Consider the following 18431-nt stretch of genomic DNA (forward strand, 5'->3'; position numbering starts at 1 on the left):
TAAAAATGGTAAATTTTATGTTTTATACATTTTAGTTTCCATTGATAGTTTCAAGTCTCTCCCTTGATAGAAATCCTTGTTTTTGTTTAGTTGCTAAATTGTGTCTAATTCTTTGTGACCCTTTTGGACTGTAGGTTCCCCTACCCATGGAATTTCCAAGGCAAGAGTACTGGAGTGCATTGCCATTTCTTTTCTCCAGGGCATCTTCTCGGCCCAGGGATCGAACGTGCATTTCCTGCATTGCAGGTGGCTTCTTTATCACTGAGCCATCAGGGAAGCCCTTTATATGTTTTTATCTAGTGCGTGCAAGTGAAATCACTTGAGTCCTGTCCAACTCTTTGTGACCCTATGGACTATAGCCAGCCAGGCTCCTCTGTTCATGGATTCTTTAGGCAAGAATACTGGAGTGGGTTTCCATGTCCTCCCCCAGGGGATCTTCCCAGGGATCACAACCCTGGCAGGTCGGTTCTTTACCACTAGTGCCACCATGGTTCAGTTCAGTTCAGTTCAATCGCTCAGTCGTGTCCGACTCTTTGTGACCCCATGAATCACAGCACGCGAGGCCTCCCTGTCCATCACCAACTCCCGGAGTTCACTCAGACTCACGTCCATTGAGTCAGTGATGCTATCCAGCCATTTCATCCTCTGTTGTCCCCTTCTCCTCCTGCCTCCAATCCCTCCCAGCATCAGAGTCTTTTCCAATGAGTCAACTCTTCGCATGAGGTGGCCAAAGTATTGATGTTGATGTTGAGTTTCATCTTCAACATCAATCCTTCCAATGAACACCCAGGATCTCCGTTACGATGGACTGGTTGGATTTTCTTGCAGTCCAAGGGACTCTCAAGAGTATTCTCCAACACCACAGTTCAAAAGCATCAATTCTTCGGCACTCAGCTTTCTTCACCATCCAACTCTCATATCCATACATGACTACTGGAAAAACCATAGCATTGCCTAGATGGACCTTTGTTGGCACAGTAATGTCTCTGCTTTTGAATATGCCATCCAGGTTGGTCATAACTTTCCTTCCAAGAAGTAAGTGTCTTTTAATTTCATAGCTGCAATCACCATCTGCAGTGATTTTGGAGCCCCCCAAAATAAAGTCTGACACTGTTTCCACTCTTTCCCCATCTATTTCCCATGAAGTGATGGGACCAGATGCCATGATCTGCGTTTTCTGAATGTTGAGCGTTAAGCCAACTTTTTCACTCTCCTCCTTCACTTTTATCAAGAGGCTTTTTAGTTCCTCTTTACTTTCTGCCATAAGGGTGGTGTCATCTGCATATCTGAAGTTATTGATCTTTCTTCCAGCAATCTTGATTCCAACTTGTGCTTCTTCCAGCCCAGCGTTTCTCATGATGTACTCTGCATATAAGTTAAATAAGCAGGATGACAATATACAGCCTTGACATACTCCTTTTCCTATTTGGAACCAGTCTATTGTTCCATGTCCAGTTCTAACCGTTGCTTCCTGATCTGCATACAGGTTTCTCAAGAGACAGGTCAGATGGTCTGGCACTCCTATCTACTTCATAATTTTCCACAGTTTATTGTGATCCACACAGTCAAAGGCTCTGGCATAGCCAATAAAGCAGAAATAGATGGTTTTCCTGAACTCTCTTGCTTTTTTGATGATCTAGCGGATGTTGGCAATTTGATCTCTGGTTCCTCTGCCTTTTCTAAAACCAGCTTGAACATCTGGAAGTTCATGGTTTACGTATTGCTGAAGGCTGTCTTGGAGAATTTTGAGCATTACTTTACTAGCATGTGAGATGAGTGCAATTGTGCGGTAGTTTGAGCATTCTTTAGCATTGCCTTTCTTTGTGATTACAATGAAAAATGACCTTTTCCAGTCCTGTGGCTGCTGCTGAGTTTTCCAAATGTGCTGGCATATCGAGTGCAGCACTTTGACAGCATCATCTTTCAGGATTTGAAATAGCTCAACTGGAATTCCATCACCTCCACTAACTTTGTTCATAGTAATGCTTTCTAAGGTTCCTTTATAGTCCAACTCTCACATCCATGCATGACCACTGGAAAAACCAAAGCCTTGACTAGACTGACCTTTGTTGGGAAAGTAATGTCTCTGCTTTTTATTATGCTGGCTAGGTGATACTTAAATGCTAAAAGTATATTCAAATCACAAAACAATAACAACAACAGCAACAAGCAGCAAACAAAGTATATATAAGAGAAATAGAACAAAAACAGTAAGGCAGTAAATTTAAATTTAGTCACATTTATAAAACCACTATTAAAATGTATAGCAATCCAATCAATGAACAGCATAGTGTTGTTGTTCAGTGACTAAGTTGTTTCTGACTCTGCTATCCCATGAACTGCAGCACGCCAGGCCTCCCTGTCCTTCACTATCTCATGGAGTTTGTTCAAACTCATGTCCATTGAGTCAGTGATGCCATCTCATCCTCCATCACCCGCTTCTCCTTTTTCTCTCAGTGTTTCCCCGCATCAGGGTTTTTTCCAATTATCTGGCTCTTTGCATGAGGTGACCAAAGTATTGGCGTTTCAGCTTCAGCATCAGTCCTTCCAGTGAATATTCAGGGTTGATTTCCTTTAGGATTAACCAGTTGAGCTCCTTGCTCTCCAAGGGACCCTCAAGAGTCTTCTCCAACAGCACTGATCAAAAGCATCAATTCTTCAGTGCTCAGTTTTCTTTATATTCTAACTCTCATAGCCATAGCTTTAACTCTGTGTAGCCTTGTTAGCAAAGTGATGTCTCTGATTTTTAATACGCTATCTAGGTTTGTTGTAGGTTTTCTTCCAGGGAACAAATGCCTTTTACTTTCATGGCTGCTCACCATTCACATTGATTTTGGTGCCCAAGAAAATAATATAGAGCATAGTGACTATAGTTAAATAATTTTGTATATTTGAAAGTTTCTAAGAGAAATTTTTTAAAAATTGCATCACAAGAAAAAAAGCAATGAACATTGGGGTACATGTGCCTCTTTCAAATGTTCATCACAGCACTGTTTATAATAGCCAGGACATGGAAGCAACCTAGATGTCCATCAGCAGATGAATGGATAAGAAAGATGTGGTACATATACACAATGGAGTATTACTCAGCCATGAAAAAGAATACATTTGAATCAGTTCTAATGAGGTTGATGAAACTGGAACCAATTATACAGAGTGAAGTAAGCCAGAAAGAAAAACACCAATACAGTATACTAATGCATATATATGGAATTTAGAAAGATGGTAATAATAACCCTGTATGCAAGACAGCAAAAGAGACACAGATGTATAGTACAGTCTTTTGGACTCTGTGGGAGAGGGAGAGGGTGGGATGATTTGGGAAAATGGCATTGAAACATGTATAATCTCATATAAGAAATGAATCACCAGTCTAGGTTTGATGCAGGATACAGGATGCTTGGGGCTGGTGCACTGGGATGATCCAGAGGTATGGTATGGGGAGGGAGGTGGGAGGGGGGTTCAGGATGGGGAACACGTGTACACCCTTGGTGGATTCATGTTGATGTATGGCAAAACCAATACAATATTGTAAGTAATTAGCCTCCAATTAAAATAAATAAATTTAAATTAAAAAAAGAAAAAAGCATATAACTGTGGGCAGTGATGGATATTACTAGACATTGTGATGATCATTTAAAATATATTTATGTTGTACAGCAGAAGTTAATATAATGCTAGAGTCAAGTGTATCTCAATTAATCACTTTGAATTTTAAAGGTTGTGTGTTATGTTGTTGGAAAAGGAAATGGTAATCCACTCCAGCGCTCTTGCCTGGAAAATCCCATGGACAGAGGAGCCTGATAGGCTACAGTCCATGGGGTCACAAAGAATCGGACACGGCTGAGCGACTTCACTTCACTTATGTCATGTAAATTATGCCTCAATACTATTGCTAATTTAAGCATCAAAGCCTAATAAAAATAACAATGACATTGTGTTGTTAGGCTCAACTATATATATATCTATAAAACAAATTAATATGCATAGATATATACCATAAATACTTATTCCCTTATGTGCCATGCTAAGTCTTCCGTCTAAAGGTATACATGTTGCAGCATGTTATAACACCTTTTTTTTTTTTTTAGTGACCAAAAATGAGGACTGTGACAGAGTCTGGCTTTATGCTCTTCAAATACATCTGTTTTATTGACATATAGTGAACATCATTCCCTAACCTTCTCAGAGCTACATTGGACCAGGTGATTAGTTTCTACAATGACATATGGGTAGAAGTGATGTGTTTATTACATATAGAGGCTCTGAATAGTGTATTTGTTTCCTTATATTCTGTCTGTTTGGCGTCTCCGGTTTCTGCATGCTGAGGATCCAGTAGGAAACTTCAAAGAAGAAGTAGGGACAGTGGGACCTCTAGATGAAAACAACCAAGGTTTTTATCATCACTGACTGCAAATGTGTGCTGTAATATGATAGTAAAATGTTTCTTTATTTTGTTACACTGATATATTTGAAGTATTGTCTCAGAGTGTAGATTTGTTTCAGGTGATGATGATATTGAATTGAACTGAGAAATATTCAATTCGATATCCTAATGATGGAATTAGGGATTAGATCAGTTCACTCACATGGGTGATGGACATTCAATTTGTTCCATCTTGTAAGTAAAACTTAGTTGAAACAAATAATGAATGCAATTCTCATTTGTAAATAAACATGACACTAAATGACATGGATACCGCATCAATCCTAAAAAAGATTAAAGAGGTCCAATTTATGAGGAACATGTTGTAATAAAGAGAAACAAATTTAACATACAAAAAAGAAATGAAATATTAGAAACACTGATAGTGTTTCAGATTGGCAAAGAATCTCTAAACAGAAAGGAAAATAATGTGCTTATGAGCGGAAGTTGATATTGGCCTTGAAACCTCATTCTTGACAATTTTACCTACATACCTGCCTGGAAGTAGCTGAAACAGAAAAAGCATTTTGTAGGAGGTTTTTTTTTTTTTTTTTCTGTCTTAAATAATTGGGTTTAAATGTTTTTTGGGTTCCAAAATCACTGCAGATGGTGACTGCAGCCATGAAATTAAAAGACGCTTACTCCTTGGAAGAAAAGTTATGACCAACCTAGAAAGTATATTCAAAAGCAGAGACATTACTTTGCCGACTAAGGTCCATCTAGTCAAGGCTATGGTTTTTCCTGTGGTCATGTATGGATGTGAGAGTTGGACTGTGAAGAAAGCTGAGCACCGAAGAATTGATGCTTTTGAACTGTGCTGTTGGAGAAGACTCTTGAGAGTCCCTTGGACTGCAAGGAGATCCAACCAGTCCATTCTGAAGGAGATCAGTCCTGGGATTTCTTTGGAAGGAATGATGCTAAAGCTGAAGCTCCAGTACTTCGGACAGCTCATGCGAAGTGTTGTCTCATTGGAAAAGACTCTGATGCTGGGAGGGATTGGGGGCAGGAGGAGAAGGGGATGACAGAGGATGAGATGGCTGGATGGCATCACCGACTCGACGGACGTGAGTCTGAATGAACTCCGGGAGTTGGTGATGGACAGGGAGGCCTGGTGTGCTGCGATTCATGGGGTCGCAAAGAGTCGGACACAACTGAGCGACTGAACTGAACTGAAATGAAATTTTTTTTTTAAATTATTAATTGGAGGATAATTGCTTTACAATGTTGTGTTGGTTCTGGCCGTCATAGGTGTATACATCTCCTCGGTCTTTAACCTCCCTCCCACACCCCACCCTATTGCCCCCAGTTGTCATAGAGCTTCAGGTTGAGCTCCCTGTTTTATATATTTAGAAACTTCCCACTAGCTATCTGTTTTACATGTGGTGATGTATATGTCTCAATGTTAATCTTTCAATTTGTCACATGCTCTCCTTCCCTCAGAATTCTGTTCTTTATGTCTGCGTCTATATTCCTGCCTTGCAAATAGGTTTATCAGTATCATTTTTCTCAAGCGCACACACACACACACACACACACACACAAATATGTGTGTGTGTGTCAATATAAGATATCTGTCTTTCTCTTTCTGACTTACTTCACTCTGCACAACAGGCTCTAGGCTATTTTTAGGGTGCCTTTAATTTTGAATCTGCTAGATACCTATGCTGATGACCAACTAGATATCGTAACATGAATAAAACTACCCAGATTTTGTCAGCAGATACAACATACTTTAATTTCCATAAAAGTTAATCTAGGAACAGAGTGCTCCACTTCTGAAAAGGGATCTAACTTTCCCTGCAATGGATTGGAAAGAACAAACATACCATGTTTGTGTATTAGTAAGTGACAGGTTTTTTCTAAAGATGTGAAAGATGAGATCTGGATGAATTATGGGAATAAAATTAAGGAAGGCAAATTTACAGCAATTACGAATGGTCTGAAATGCAATAAATTGAAAGTATTAATTTTTTTCCCAGAAAGTACTATTGATATGAGAAAATTAAGTGTAATTTCTCTACTAAGTTTCTACCCCCACAGAGGGGAACCTTATGCCAAGAAGGAGCTACAGAAGACAAGTCATGTACAGAAAAAAGTAGTTTTAAAACATAAACCCACGCAGGGATAACCCAGAGAGATGTTGTGGGGAGGGGGCTGGGAGGGGGGTTCATGTTTGGGAACGCATGTACACCCGTGGTGGATTCATGTCAATGTATGGCAAAACCAATACAGAATTGTAAAGTAAAAAAAAAAAAAAAAATAAACCCAGATGATCAGCAAACAAAAGCAGACTTCTAGAAATTAAACTGATACTCAAGAGAAAATGTCCCCCAGGGTGAGCATGACTATTTCCTATTTCAGAGCAGCTGATCTTTGAAGAATCCTCCAGAATAAGAGTGACTTCCTGACTCAAAAGAATTATAAAAGTTTACAGGGTCAAAACATCTATATTCTCATAGATAACTTCATGTAAATCTATGAAGTTAAGATGTTAGATGGTTTTATTTAAAAATAGTTCTGAATTTGCTGTTGAGGTTTAAGATGCAAAAGATAAAACATAGAAATATGAAATTCAGAGATCTTTATCTGAAAATTAGTTAATAACTTAACAAATGTATTTCTTTTTAAATGATAAAATTAGATATAAGTGAAATAACAATAATAATATTAATAGTATTTGTAATAAAACTTTCACTTAAGGTAATTTTGAAACCCAATTTTAGTGGAAATAGAGAAATATGAGAGAAAGAAGAAGCACAAGCTGGAATCAAGATTGATGGGAGAAATATCAATAACCTCAGATACGCAGATGACACCACCCTTATGGCAGAAAGTAAAGAGGAACTACAAAGCCTCTTGATGAAAGTGAAAGAGGAGAGTGAAAAAGTTGGCTTAAAGCTCAACATTCAGAAAACGAAGATCATGGCATCTGGTCCCATCACTTCATGGGAAATAGATGGGGAAAGAGTGGAAACAGTGTCAGACTTTATTTTTGGGGGCTCCAAAATCACTGCAGATGGTGATTGCAGCCATGAAATTAAAAGACACTTACTTCTTGGAAGGAAAGTTATGACCAACCTAGATAGCATATTAAAAAGAAGAGACATTACTGTGCCAACAAAGGTCCATCTAGGCAATGCTATGGTTTTTCCAGTAGTCATGTATGGATATGAGAGTTGGACAGTGAAGAAAGCTGAGTGCTGAAGAATTGATGCTTTTGAACTGTGGTGTTGGAGAAGACTCTTGAGAGTCCTTTGGATTGCAAGAAGATCCAGCCAGTCCATCCTAAAGGAGATCAGTCCTGGGTGTTCATTGGAAGGAATGATGCTAAAGCTGAAACTCCAATACTTTGGCGACCTTATGCAAAGAGTTGACTCATTGGAAAAGACCCTGATGCTGGGAGGGATTGGGGGCAGGAGGAGAAGGGGACGACAGAAGATGAGATGGCTGGGTGGCATCGCTGACTCAATGGACATGAGTTTGAGTAAACTCTGGGAGTTGGTGATGGACAGGGAGGCCTGGAGTGCTGCAATTCATGGGGTTGCAAAGAGTCGGACACCACTGAGCGACTGAACTGAACTGAACTGAATGCAAAAACAATAGTTTGTGGGGCTGGAAGATGGGAACAGACATAGTAGATTTAATGGAATATGAAAACACAGTTAGAGAACAAACATTAATGAAGTGTTATGAGAATTGTCAAAGTGTTGACTGCCTGATATCTGATTACGTGAACTTGAAGTAAAGCAAGATAACGGGTCTGTGTGTGTGTGTGTGTGTTAGTCCCATTCATATGCTTTTGCCATTTGCATACCTAAAATAAATAATCATAGGGTTTAAATAAAGTTTCACTTATTACTTTATTAGATGAAGTTACAATGGAATTATATAGGACATATTTTATTTGGTTGTAATAGAAGATGACAATGGATCAGAGAATCACGTGTTAAGAAGAAAGTATATTAAAATATCATGAAAGTGAAAGTCAGTCAGTCGTGTCCAACTCTTTTTGACCCCATGGACTATACAGTCCATATTCTCCAGGCCAGAATACTGGAGTAGGTAGCCTTTCCCTTTCTCCAGGTGATCTTCCCAACCCAAGGATCAAACCCAGGTCTCCCACATTGCAGACAAATTGTTTACCAGGTGAGTCACAAGAGAAGCTCAGGAATACTGGAGTGGGTAGCCTACCACTTCTCCAGTGGGTCTTCTTGACCTTGGAATCAAATCAGGGTCTCCTGCATTGCAGGTAGTTTCCTTATCAACTGAGTATCAGGGAACCCGAATATCATGAAGAATGGGTCATATTTATGGACTAAGTTAAAGATTAATTGGTATTTGTAATGCAGTATACAATGGGTATTAATAAGAAATGTTATTGGACCCCATGATATAACATGCTTTCCATGTGTAGCATAACCTATGGGTGAGGTACACAGAAGAGAATAATATGATTACACGTATCTGTTCCCCCAGTAACAAGGAATGAGTTTAAGAAAGTCAGTTCTCACTGGAGTAGAAATGGGACGGCTTAAAATATTTTGAATAAGAATTAGGCAAAAGTTTTAAGTGAAAATCTTTGAATTGAAAGGAGATGGAATTCCCTGGTGGCTCAGACAGTCTACAATGAGGGAGACCTGGGTTTGATCCCTGGGTCGGGAAGATCCACTGGAGAAGGAAATGACAATGCACTCCAGTACTATTGCCTGGAAAATCCCATGGACAGAGGAGCCTGGTAGGCTACAGTCCATGGGGTTGCAAAGAGTTGGACATGACTGAGCGACTTCACTTACTTTACTTACAGAGAAACAAATGGATGAACCCAAAGAAAAACAATAGTAAGCCTGTGTCATATATAGTGTCACTTTTAAAAGGGGTGAAACAATTTAATAGTATTGCTGCACAATAAAGCTCTAAATAAAAATGCATACATCGTATTGTTTCTGGTATCATTACTGCTGCTGCACAATCACTTCCGCCATGTCTGACTCTTTGTGATCCCATGAGCCATAGCCTGTCAGGCTCTTTGTCCATGGAATTCTCTAGGCAAGAATACTGGAGTGGGTTGCCATCCCCTCCTTCAAGGGATCTTCCTTACCCATGGATCAAACCTACATCTCCTATATCTCCTGCATTTTAGGCAAATTCTTTTACTGCCGAGATACCAGGGAAGCCCTCTGGTATCACTACATCCAAGTATAAGAAAATAAAGATTTTATTTCTCTAATTGATTTTAACTGCAAGTCAGTTCATCGCTGAGGTTTCAAATCTCATTTCTTAGAAACTGAGCAAGGCAAAGGCAGCAGTACTTGCAAGGATTATGTACATAGCTTCACGCATCTGATCAGTTAACAGAAGTGAATAGTTGCTCAAAAGCATTAATGAATTAACCGTCTTGAATTTACCGTATCTACAGATGGAGTACAAATTAAGAACAGAAAAATCAAATATCACCACAATGATGGAATTTATCCTCTTGGGGTTTTCTGATATTCCCAATTTCCAATGGATTCTTTGGGGGATATTTTTAGTCCTCAATCTGGCCATCCTGATGTGCAATAGTGTCATTGTACTGATGACAAGAATTGACCCTACTCTCCAGACCCCCATGTACTTTTTCCTCAACCACTTTTCCATTTTAGAAATCTGTTATGTAACTGTCACTATCCCAAGAATGCTCACAGACCTCCTGAACCAGAAAGGGCACATTTCTTTCATTGCCTGTGCTACACAAATGTATTTGGTCCTTCTGTTTGGAGGTTTAGAGTGTCTCTTCCTGGCCATGATGGCCTATGACCACTACGTGGTCATTTGTAACCCTCTTCACTATGGTCTGATCTTGAACCCCCAGGTCTGTGTCCAGCTGGTCACTGCCTCCTGGGTTAGTGGAATTCCTGTTGTAATTGGGCAAACATGGCAGGTTTCTTCTCTGCCCTTTTGTGGGTCTACCAAATTAATAATTTTTTCTGTGACCTCCCCCCAGTATTCAAGCTTGCGTGTGGGGACACATTTGTGAACGAGATAGCAGTCTACGCAGATGCAGTGGTATTCATCATGGTTCCATTTCTGTTGATTGGTGTCTCCTATGGCAAAATCATCTCCAACATTCTGAAACCGCGATCCACCAGAGGGAGGGCTGAAGCCTTCTCCACTTGCTCGTCTCACCTCACAGTGGTGGTCTTATTCTACGGCACAGCCTCTACCACTTATTTACAGCCCAAACCAAATCAATCTGAAGAAACTGGAAAGCTGATCTCTCTTTTCTACACAGTTTGGATCCCAACTTTGAATCCCATTATATTTACTCTGAGGAACAAAGATATCACCATAGCACTGAGGAAACTACTAAGTAAATTAACTTGACGCGAAGGCTTGAAATTACAGAAGCAATTTGTTTTTATGTTTCTCATGTAAATACATCAGAAAATATCATCTAGTATTATTTCTATGTTCCTAGGGAATGATAGTTAATATCATCACTGCCATCTCACATTATGTAAAACGACCCTAGTTTCAAAGAGTTAAGTGTTTCTGAGTTATCAAAGCACACATTATCTCCATGGAAATGATTTATTCTAAAGACCTATCTTTCCTGTCACTGTGAAAGAGTGAGTTAAGAGATTTCCTGAGCAATAAAATGATAGTTAACTATAACCAATGATCAGGGTCATGCCCTGTAAGAAATTTGCTTGAAACTTCCCATTCCTTCAGGCATATTCACTGTCCTTTTCTGTACTTAGGATTGGTTTTAGATGATGAGACAACAACGACCACATCCAAGTTGGTGGGAGTAGGGGAGTCTGTTTTCTAGCAATTTTTCCTTCTTTCTCTCTTTTGCAAGCGTCCATATCCCTTTCAGAGTACAAACCCTGAAAGGATCCTTTGTTACCTCAATGCTGACTGTTCTCTAGTTACACCATTTCCTCTGGCTTGTAGCTTCATGTTTTGCTTTGGTAATGTCTCCTTAGTATTAGGAATATTAGAAATTTAAACTATAAAAGGCATTGGGTTGAATGTTGATCCCTCTAAATATATGTCAGGTTATAACCTGCAAACCTGAACTTATTAGGAAAATAAAAGCCTTTGCACATGTAATTCAGTTAAGGACTTTGAAATAAGATTATCTTAATTTAAGGGAAGGGCACTATATCCTATGATCAGTGTTCTTAGTTCTTATAAGCGGGGGGCGGGGGGGGGGAGAGAGATTAAGTTAAAAATAGAGACGCAGTGACACATAGAAGAATATCACGTGAAGATGGAGGAAGCAACCGGGAGTGACACATGACACGGCCATGAAACAAAGGAAGTCAGGGACCACCGAAAGCTGAAAGAAGTGAGGCGTGACTATCCCTTTAGAGTCTGTGGAGGAAAACCCTGTCAACAGGTGATTTGGGACAGTGGCTTTTAAAGTTATGAGAAAGTCAACTTCTGTTACTTAAACCTTCTCAATTTGTGATAATTTGTTACAATCTAGAAAAATAATACACTGTGTAAGTGTATTAAGGTGTTTTTATTCTAATCATCTGGAATAAATTCTGTATCTTTTAGGAACAATGATTTTTTTTTAATGTAGGATTTTTTTAACTTTAAAAACGATATCAATGAAGCCTCATAAAAATACTTGCCCAAGAATGATGGTTAATTGTATTTGTTCAAGAATGTTTGTTAAAAGCTTTTTGAATACTGCAAAAGAGAACCCTAGCAAAGCAAAGGCAAGCTGTTCTCATTTGGAACATAGTAGACATGGGCGCCCACTTACCATGTGATGCTGCACAGTGTCTCAAGACAATGTTTTAGAGACATGCCAGTGAGGAAATCCCAAGCTTTTCAGGCATGTAAGTAAGCACATAAATACATGTATAAAACATAATTCTATTTTTGTAAAACACAGGGAGATAGCATCCATATATTTATATAACATTTCACATGTGAATCTTTCTACTTGGTGTGTATATATGTCAGCAATATCTGGATGTGTATTAGAAGAGAGAAAGGACTCCTTTACAGTGACAGTTCAGATAATGTCTGACTTATTTATTTATACTTTTTTTTGGAATATGGATTTATTACAAAAAGTATAATATACATATAACAAAATAATAAATTATATTCAGAACATAAAAACTACATATGGGAAAAAATTACTGCTTTTTTTCTTTTCTTATTGCCTCCCAATATTTTACAGAATATTTAGTAGCTAACAGAAAAATTTCAATATCAGCCAAATAATCTTTGATATTTTAAAGAAATAACACATTTTTTATGGACTAAACAGAATCAGAATATATAATATTTGATAACTTATTTTTAAAAAGGACTAAAATAGCTTTAATAATAGTTATAAATGAGATAAATTTAAGATTATGAAACGGATATATATGTACATAGGCACTATTGCATATGTATAATATATATTATATATCATATAAACATATATATATTTCAATATTCACTGGAAGGACATATGCTGAAGCTGAAGTTCCAATACTTTGGCCACCTGATGCAAACAGCTGACTCATTAGAAAAGACCCTGATGCTGGGAAAGATTGAAGGCAGGAGGAGAAGGGATGAGGATGAGTGGCTGGATGGCATCACGGATTCAGTAGACATAAACTTAGGCAAACTCCAGAAGATGGTGAGAGACAGGGTAGCCTGGAGTGCTGCAGTCCATAGAGATGTGAAGAGTTGGACATGGCTGGAAGACTAAACAACAACAACAAATATATATTTACATATAGCTATACAAAAATAGAAAAATGACTGATTTCACTCTTTTAACAGAGAGATCATGAAACAAACACACACACAACCCAGAAGCATATTTCACTTCAGTGGTAACAGTTTTTTGGAGATTTTTCTGTATTCCCAAATGTCTGAGTGTTTCTTTTTGTAATATGTTCTTTTTTATGTGATTATCCTGGTGAGAAGCAACATCAATATTCTCGTAAACAGAGTTGACCAGGCTCTCAAATTCCCATGTATCTTTTCCTCAGTAACTTTTCCTTCTTGGAAATCTGTTATGTATCTGTCACTCTTTCTAGAATATCCATAAACCTTCAGTCAGAATATATATATATATATATGAAAGGAACTAAAAGATATATTTTATTTATATTCTTGGGGACACAGAATACTTGGCCTTGACAGTAATGGCCCGTGACTGCTATGTGGCCAACTGTAATTTCTGCAACTTCTCCTACTTATAAACCAGGAGCTCTGTATTCAGATGATGATGCTTGGCTCTTGGATCAGTGGTGTTACAGCCAGGATAAGGCAAACATGCCAGATTTCCCCTCTATCAGTTTTGGATCTAACTACAAGTTGGGCTGTGGCGATGTTTTTCTGAATGAGATGTCAGTCTCTATAGTTGTACTATTAGTGAATCGTTTGTCATGATCCCTTTTCAGTTGACACTTGGCTCCTACAGTAAAATCACTTCTCCATCCTATGTTGCCATCAACAAAGGGGTGAGCCAAAGTTTTCTCCACCTGCTCAACTCACATCACGTGTGTACACTAAGTTGCTTTGGTTGTGTCCAACTCTCTGCAACCCTGTGGACCGTATCCCAGCTGGCTCCTGCATCCAGGGAATTCTCCAGGCAAGAACACTGGAATGGGCTGCTGTGGCCATATATCCCTTCAGCGACACAAAGGAATCCCGAGGTGGCCCTCAGAACTTAAAAAGAGGCCTGACTTGTCTGAGGCAGCATGCCAGGCTCCCAGAAGACCACGTCAAAACTCGAGAGGAACCCAAAGCTTCCCAGCACAACTCAAGAAACATCAGGAGATCCCCCACAGCATGCGAGATGAGGCCTGAGTCCCCTGAAGTGACTCGAGAGCCACCCTCTGCTCCACCTGGCAACTCAAAAGGAGACTTGACTTCCCTGAGGCATCACGAGAGGTTCCCCTGAGGTACCCGTGGCAGCTTGAGAGGAACCCCAAGCTTCCGGCAGCAACTCGAGAAACCAAGAGATTCCACCCTCTATGCAAGATTAGGCCCGTTTCCCCTGCAGCACCTTGAGAGCAATCCCATGTTCCCTCTCGAAAATGGGAAGGAGGCTTGATTTCCTTTAGCAACTCAAGAGGTTCTCCACAATACCCATCACCACCTCGGTTTCACACAACAAATGGGGAAATGCCCCATGTTCACCGCCTCATCTCGACTGAGGGCCGATTCCTCTGCTTCGTTTTGAGAAGAATCCCAGTGTTCCCTTCATATCTCAGGAGAAGGATGGTCTCATATATAGATACTCTAGAGGAACCCCACGGTTTGTGCTGCAAGTCGAAAGGACAGCGAGTACTGCCTCAACTCAAGATAAGGCCTCATTCCCCTACACAGACTCGAATGGAGCACCGAGTAGGCCTTCACAACCCAAACGGATGTCTGACTCACCTGTTGTACCTCTAGAAAAAGACCCACATCCCAACCTCAACTCGACGGGAGGACTGACATCCCTTTTACTAAGGAGGAAATCAAGTCCCATGCCTCAACAGGAGCCGAGGGCTGACTCCCCTGTTGAAACTCGATAGGAACCCCGAGATCCCTGTCACAGCTGGAAAGGAAAATGGATTCCCGCCTCATCCTTAAATGAGCTCATATAGCCCTTCAGCGACTTGAGAGGAATCCCGAGGTGGCCCTCACAAGTTGAAGGGAGGCCTGACTACCCTGAGGCAACATGAGAGGCTCGCTAAGGTCCCCCTTCAACCTTGAGAGCAACCCAAAGCTTCCTGCTGCAACTCGAGAAACACCATGAGATTTCCCCCTCAATGCGAGATAAGGCCCATTTCACCCTCAGTGACATGAGAGCAATCCTGTGCAACCCTCGCACCTCAAAAGGAGCCTTGACTAAACTCAAGAAAGAGGAGAGGTACTCTGAGGTCCCTGTCACAACTCGAGAGGAGCCCAAAGCTTCAGGCTGGAACTTGAGAAACATCACGAGTTTCCAACACAATGCGAGATGAAGCCCTTTCCCCTGCAGTGACTTGAGAGCAATTCTGCGCACCGCATCACAACTCAGAAGGAGACTGGACTACCCTGAGGAAACAGGAGAGGTTCCCTGAGGTACTCGATGCAACTCGAGAGGAACCCAAGGCTTCAGGCTGCAACCTGAGAAATACCACGAGATACACCCTTGGAGGCGCAATGAGGCCCATTACCTGGCAGTGACTCGAGAGCAATCCCGCGTACCAACTCACAACTCAAAAGGAGGCTTGACTTCCTTTAGGCAACATGCGAGGTTCCCTGAGTTCACCTTCAGAAATCTAGAGGAACCTCAAGTTTCCTTCTGCACTCAAGAAAAACCGTAACATTTCCCACCCCACAGCCCCCCGCCCAAACGCGAGATGAGGCCCCTTTCCCCTGTAGCACCATGAAAGCAATCCAGTAATCCCTTTTGAAACTTGAAAGGAGGCTTGCATCCCTTTAGGCAACTCCAGAGTTTCCCCGAGATACCCGTCACCACTCGTGAGGAACCACGAGTGTCACACCAAACTCAAAAAGAGTCCCGTTTTTGCCTCACCATCTCGAGATCAGCGCTGATTCTCCTGCTTCAACTCAGAGGAATCCCAAGTTTCCGCTAGCAGCTCAAGAGGAGGCCTGTTCTCCCTATTGAAACCCGAGAGGAACTCCACAGTTTCTGCTGCAAGTCAAAAGGACACCTACTTCCCCTCAATCCGAGATAAAGCCTCATTGCCCTGAAAAGACTCAAATGGAACCCCAAGGATCCCCTAACAACATGAAGGGAGGTCTGACTCCCCTGTTGCACCTCTACAAAAAGCCAAAGTTTCCCGTGTCAATTCAACAAGAGAGTCCTGACACCCCTTTTCCAATTTGATTGGAAAATGGAGTTCCATGCCTCAGCATGAGCTGAGGGCTGACTGCCCTGTTGAAACTCAAGAGGAAGCTTGAGGCACCTGTCGCAACTGGAGAGGAAGCCTGATTCCTGCCACAACCTGAAATGAGACCATATGTTCCTTCAGGGACACAAAGGAATCCCAAGGTGGCCCTCAGAACTTGAAAGGAAGGCCTAACTTGCCTGAGGCAACATGCCAGGCTCCCAAAAGACCATGTCAGAACTCGAGAGGAACCCAAAGCTTCCCACCACAGCTCGAGAAACATCAGGAGACCCCCCCACCCCGAATGCGAGATGAGGCCCGAGTCCCCCAAAGTGACTTGAGAGCCACCCTCTGCTCCTCTTTGCAACTCGAAAGGAGACTTGACTTCCCTGAGGCATCACGAGAGGTTCCCCTGAGGTACCTGTGGCAGCTCAAGAGGAACCCCAAGCTTCCAGCAGCAACTCAAGAAACCAAGAGATTCTCCACTCTAAGCTAGATTAGGCCCCTTTCTCCTGCAGTGCCTCGAGAGCAACCCATGTTCCCTCTCGAGAATGGGAAGGAGGGTGGATTCCCTTTAGCAACCCAAGAGGTTCTTCATGATACCCGTCACCACCTCGGTTTCACACAACAAATGGAGAAATGCCCCATGTTCACCGCCTCATCTCGACTGAGGGCCGATTCCTCTGCTTTGTCTTGGGAAGAATCCTGCTGTTACCTTCATATCTCAAGAGAAGGCTGATCTCACCTATTGAAACTCTAGAGGAACCCCGTGGTTCATGCTGCAAGTTGAAAGGACAGCGAGTACTGCCTCAACTCGAGATAAGGCCTGATTCCCCTACACCAACTTGAATGGAACCCCAAGTAGGCCTTCACAACCCAAATGGAGGTCTGACTCGCCTGTTGTACCTCTAGAAAAAGACCCACATCCCCACCTCAACTCAACGGGAAGCCTGACACCCCTTTTACTTGGGAAGAAATCAAGTCCCATGCCTTAACAGGAGCCAAGGGCTGACTCCCCTGTTGAAACTTGATAGGAACCCTGAGATCCCTGTCACAGCTAGAAAGGAACACGGATTCCCGCCTCAGCCTGAATTGAGCTAATATAGCCCTTCATCGACTTGAGAGGAATCCCGAGGTGGCCCTCACAAGTTGAAGGGAGGCCTGACTACCCTGAGGCAGCATGAGAGGCTCACTGAGGTCCCCCTCAAACCTCCAGAGCAACCCAAAGCTTCCCACAGCAAGTCGAGAAACAACGTGAGATTTCCCTGTCAATGAGCGATATGCCCATTTCCCCCTCAGTGACTTGAGAGCAATCCTGTGCCACCCTCGCACCTTGAAAGTAGCCTTGACTAAACTTAGGCAAGATGAGAGGTACCCTGAGGTCCCCGTCGCAACTCGAGGGGAACCTGAAGCTTCAGGCTGGAACTTGAGAAACACCACGAGTTTCTAACCCAATGCGAGATGAGGCCATTTCACCAGCAGTGACGAGAGAGCAATCCCGCGCACCTCTTCACAACTCGAATGAAGGCATGACTTCCTTGAGGCAACACACGAGGTTCCCTGAGTTCACCTTCAGAAATCTAGAGGAACCCCAAGCTTCCCGCCACAACTCGAGAAAAACCACAAGATTTCCCACCACCCAGCCCCTTGCACAAATGTGAGATGAGGCCCTCTTCCCCTGCAGCTCCTCGGAAGCAATCCGGTATTCCCTTTTGAAACTCGAAAGGAGGTTTGTATCCCTTTAGGGAACTCAAGCGGTGACCCGAGATACCATCACCACTCGTGAGGAACACCGAGGGTCACGCCACAATTCGAAAAGAGCCCCATTTTCTCCATCTCATCTCAAGATCAGCTTCGATTTTGCTGTTTCAGCTCAGAGGAATCCCAACTTTCCTCTAGCAGGTCAAGAGGAGGCCTGTTCTCCCTATTGAAACCTGAGAGGAACACCGTGGTTCCTGCTATAAGTCAAAAGGACACCGACTTCCCCCTCATCCGAGATAAAGCTTCATTGCCCTGAAAAGACTCAAATGGAACCCTGAGTATCCCTTAAAACACGAAGGGAGGTCTGACTCCCCTGTTGTGCCTCTACATAAGCCAAAGTTCCCCATGTCAATTCAACAGGAGAGGCCTGACACCCCTTTGCCAATTCGATTGGAAAGTGGAGTTCCATG

At 41.8% G+C, this 18431-nt stretch overlaps 1 protein-coding gene across 1 annotated transcript; it reads left to right on the top strand.

Annotated features, from left to right (window-relative positions):
- The first annotated feature begins 9853 nt into the window (after positions 1 to 9853).
- On the top strand, positions 9854 to 10789 carry LOC120861031 (olfactory receptor 10AG1-like). The gene is given in 2 exon segments (XM_040236720.1): positions 9854 to 10374; positions 10377 to 10789. Coding segments are annotated over 2 exon segments (903 nt in total). The 5' UTR covers positions 9854 to 9884.
- Positions 10790 to 18431: the final 7642 nt, after the last annotated feature.

The sequence above is a fragment of the Oryx dammah genome, unplaced genomic scaffold, assembly GCF_014754425.2.
Source record: "Oryx dammah isolate SB20612 unplaced genomic scaffold, SCBI_Odam_1.1 HiC_scaffold_11211, whole genome shotgun sequence".
NCBI lineage: Eukaryota > Metazoa > Chordata > Mammalia > Artiodactyla > Bovidae > Oryx > Oryx dammah.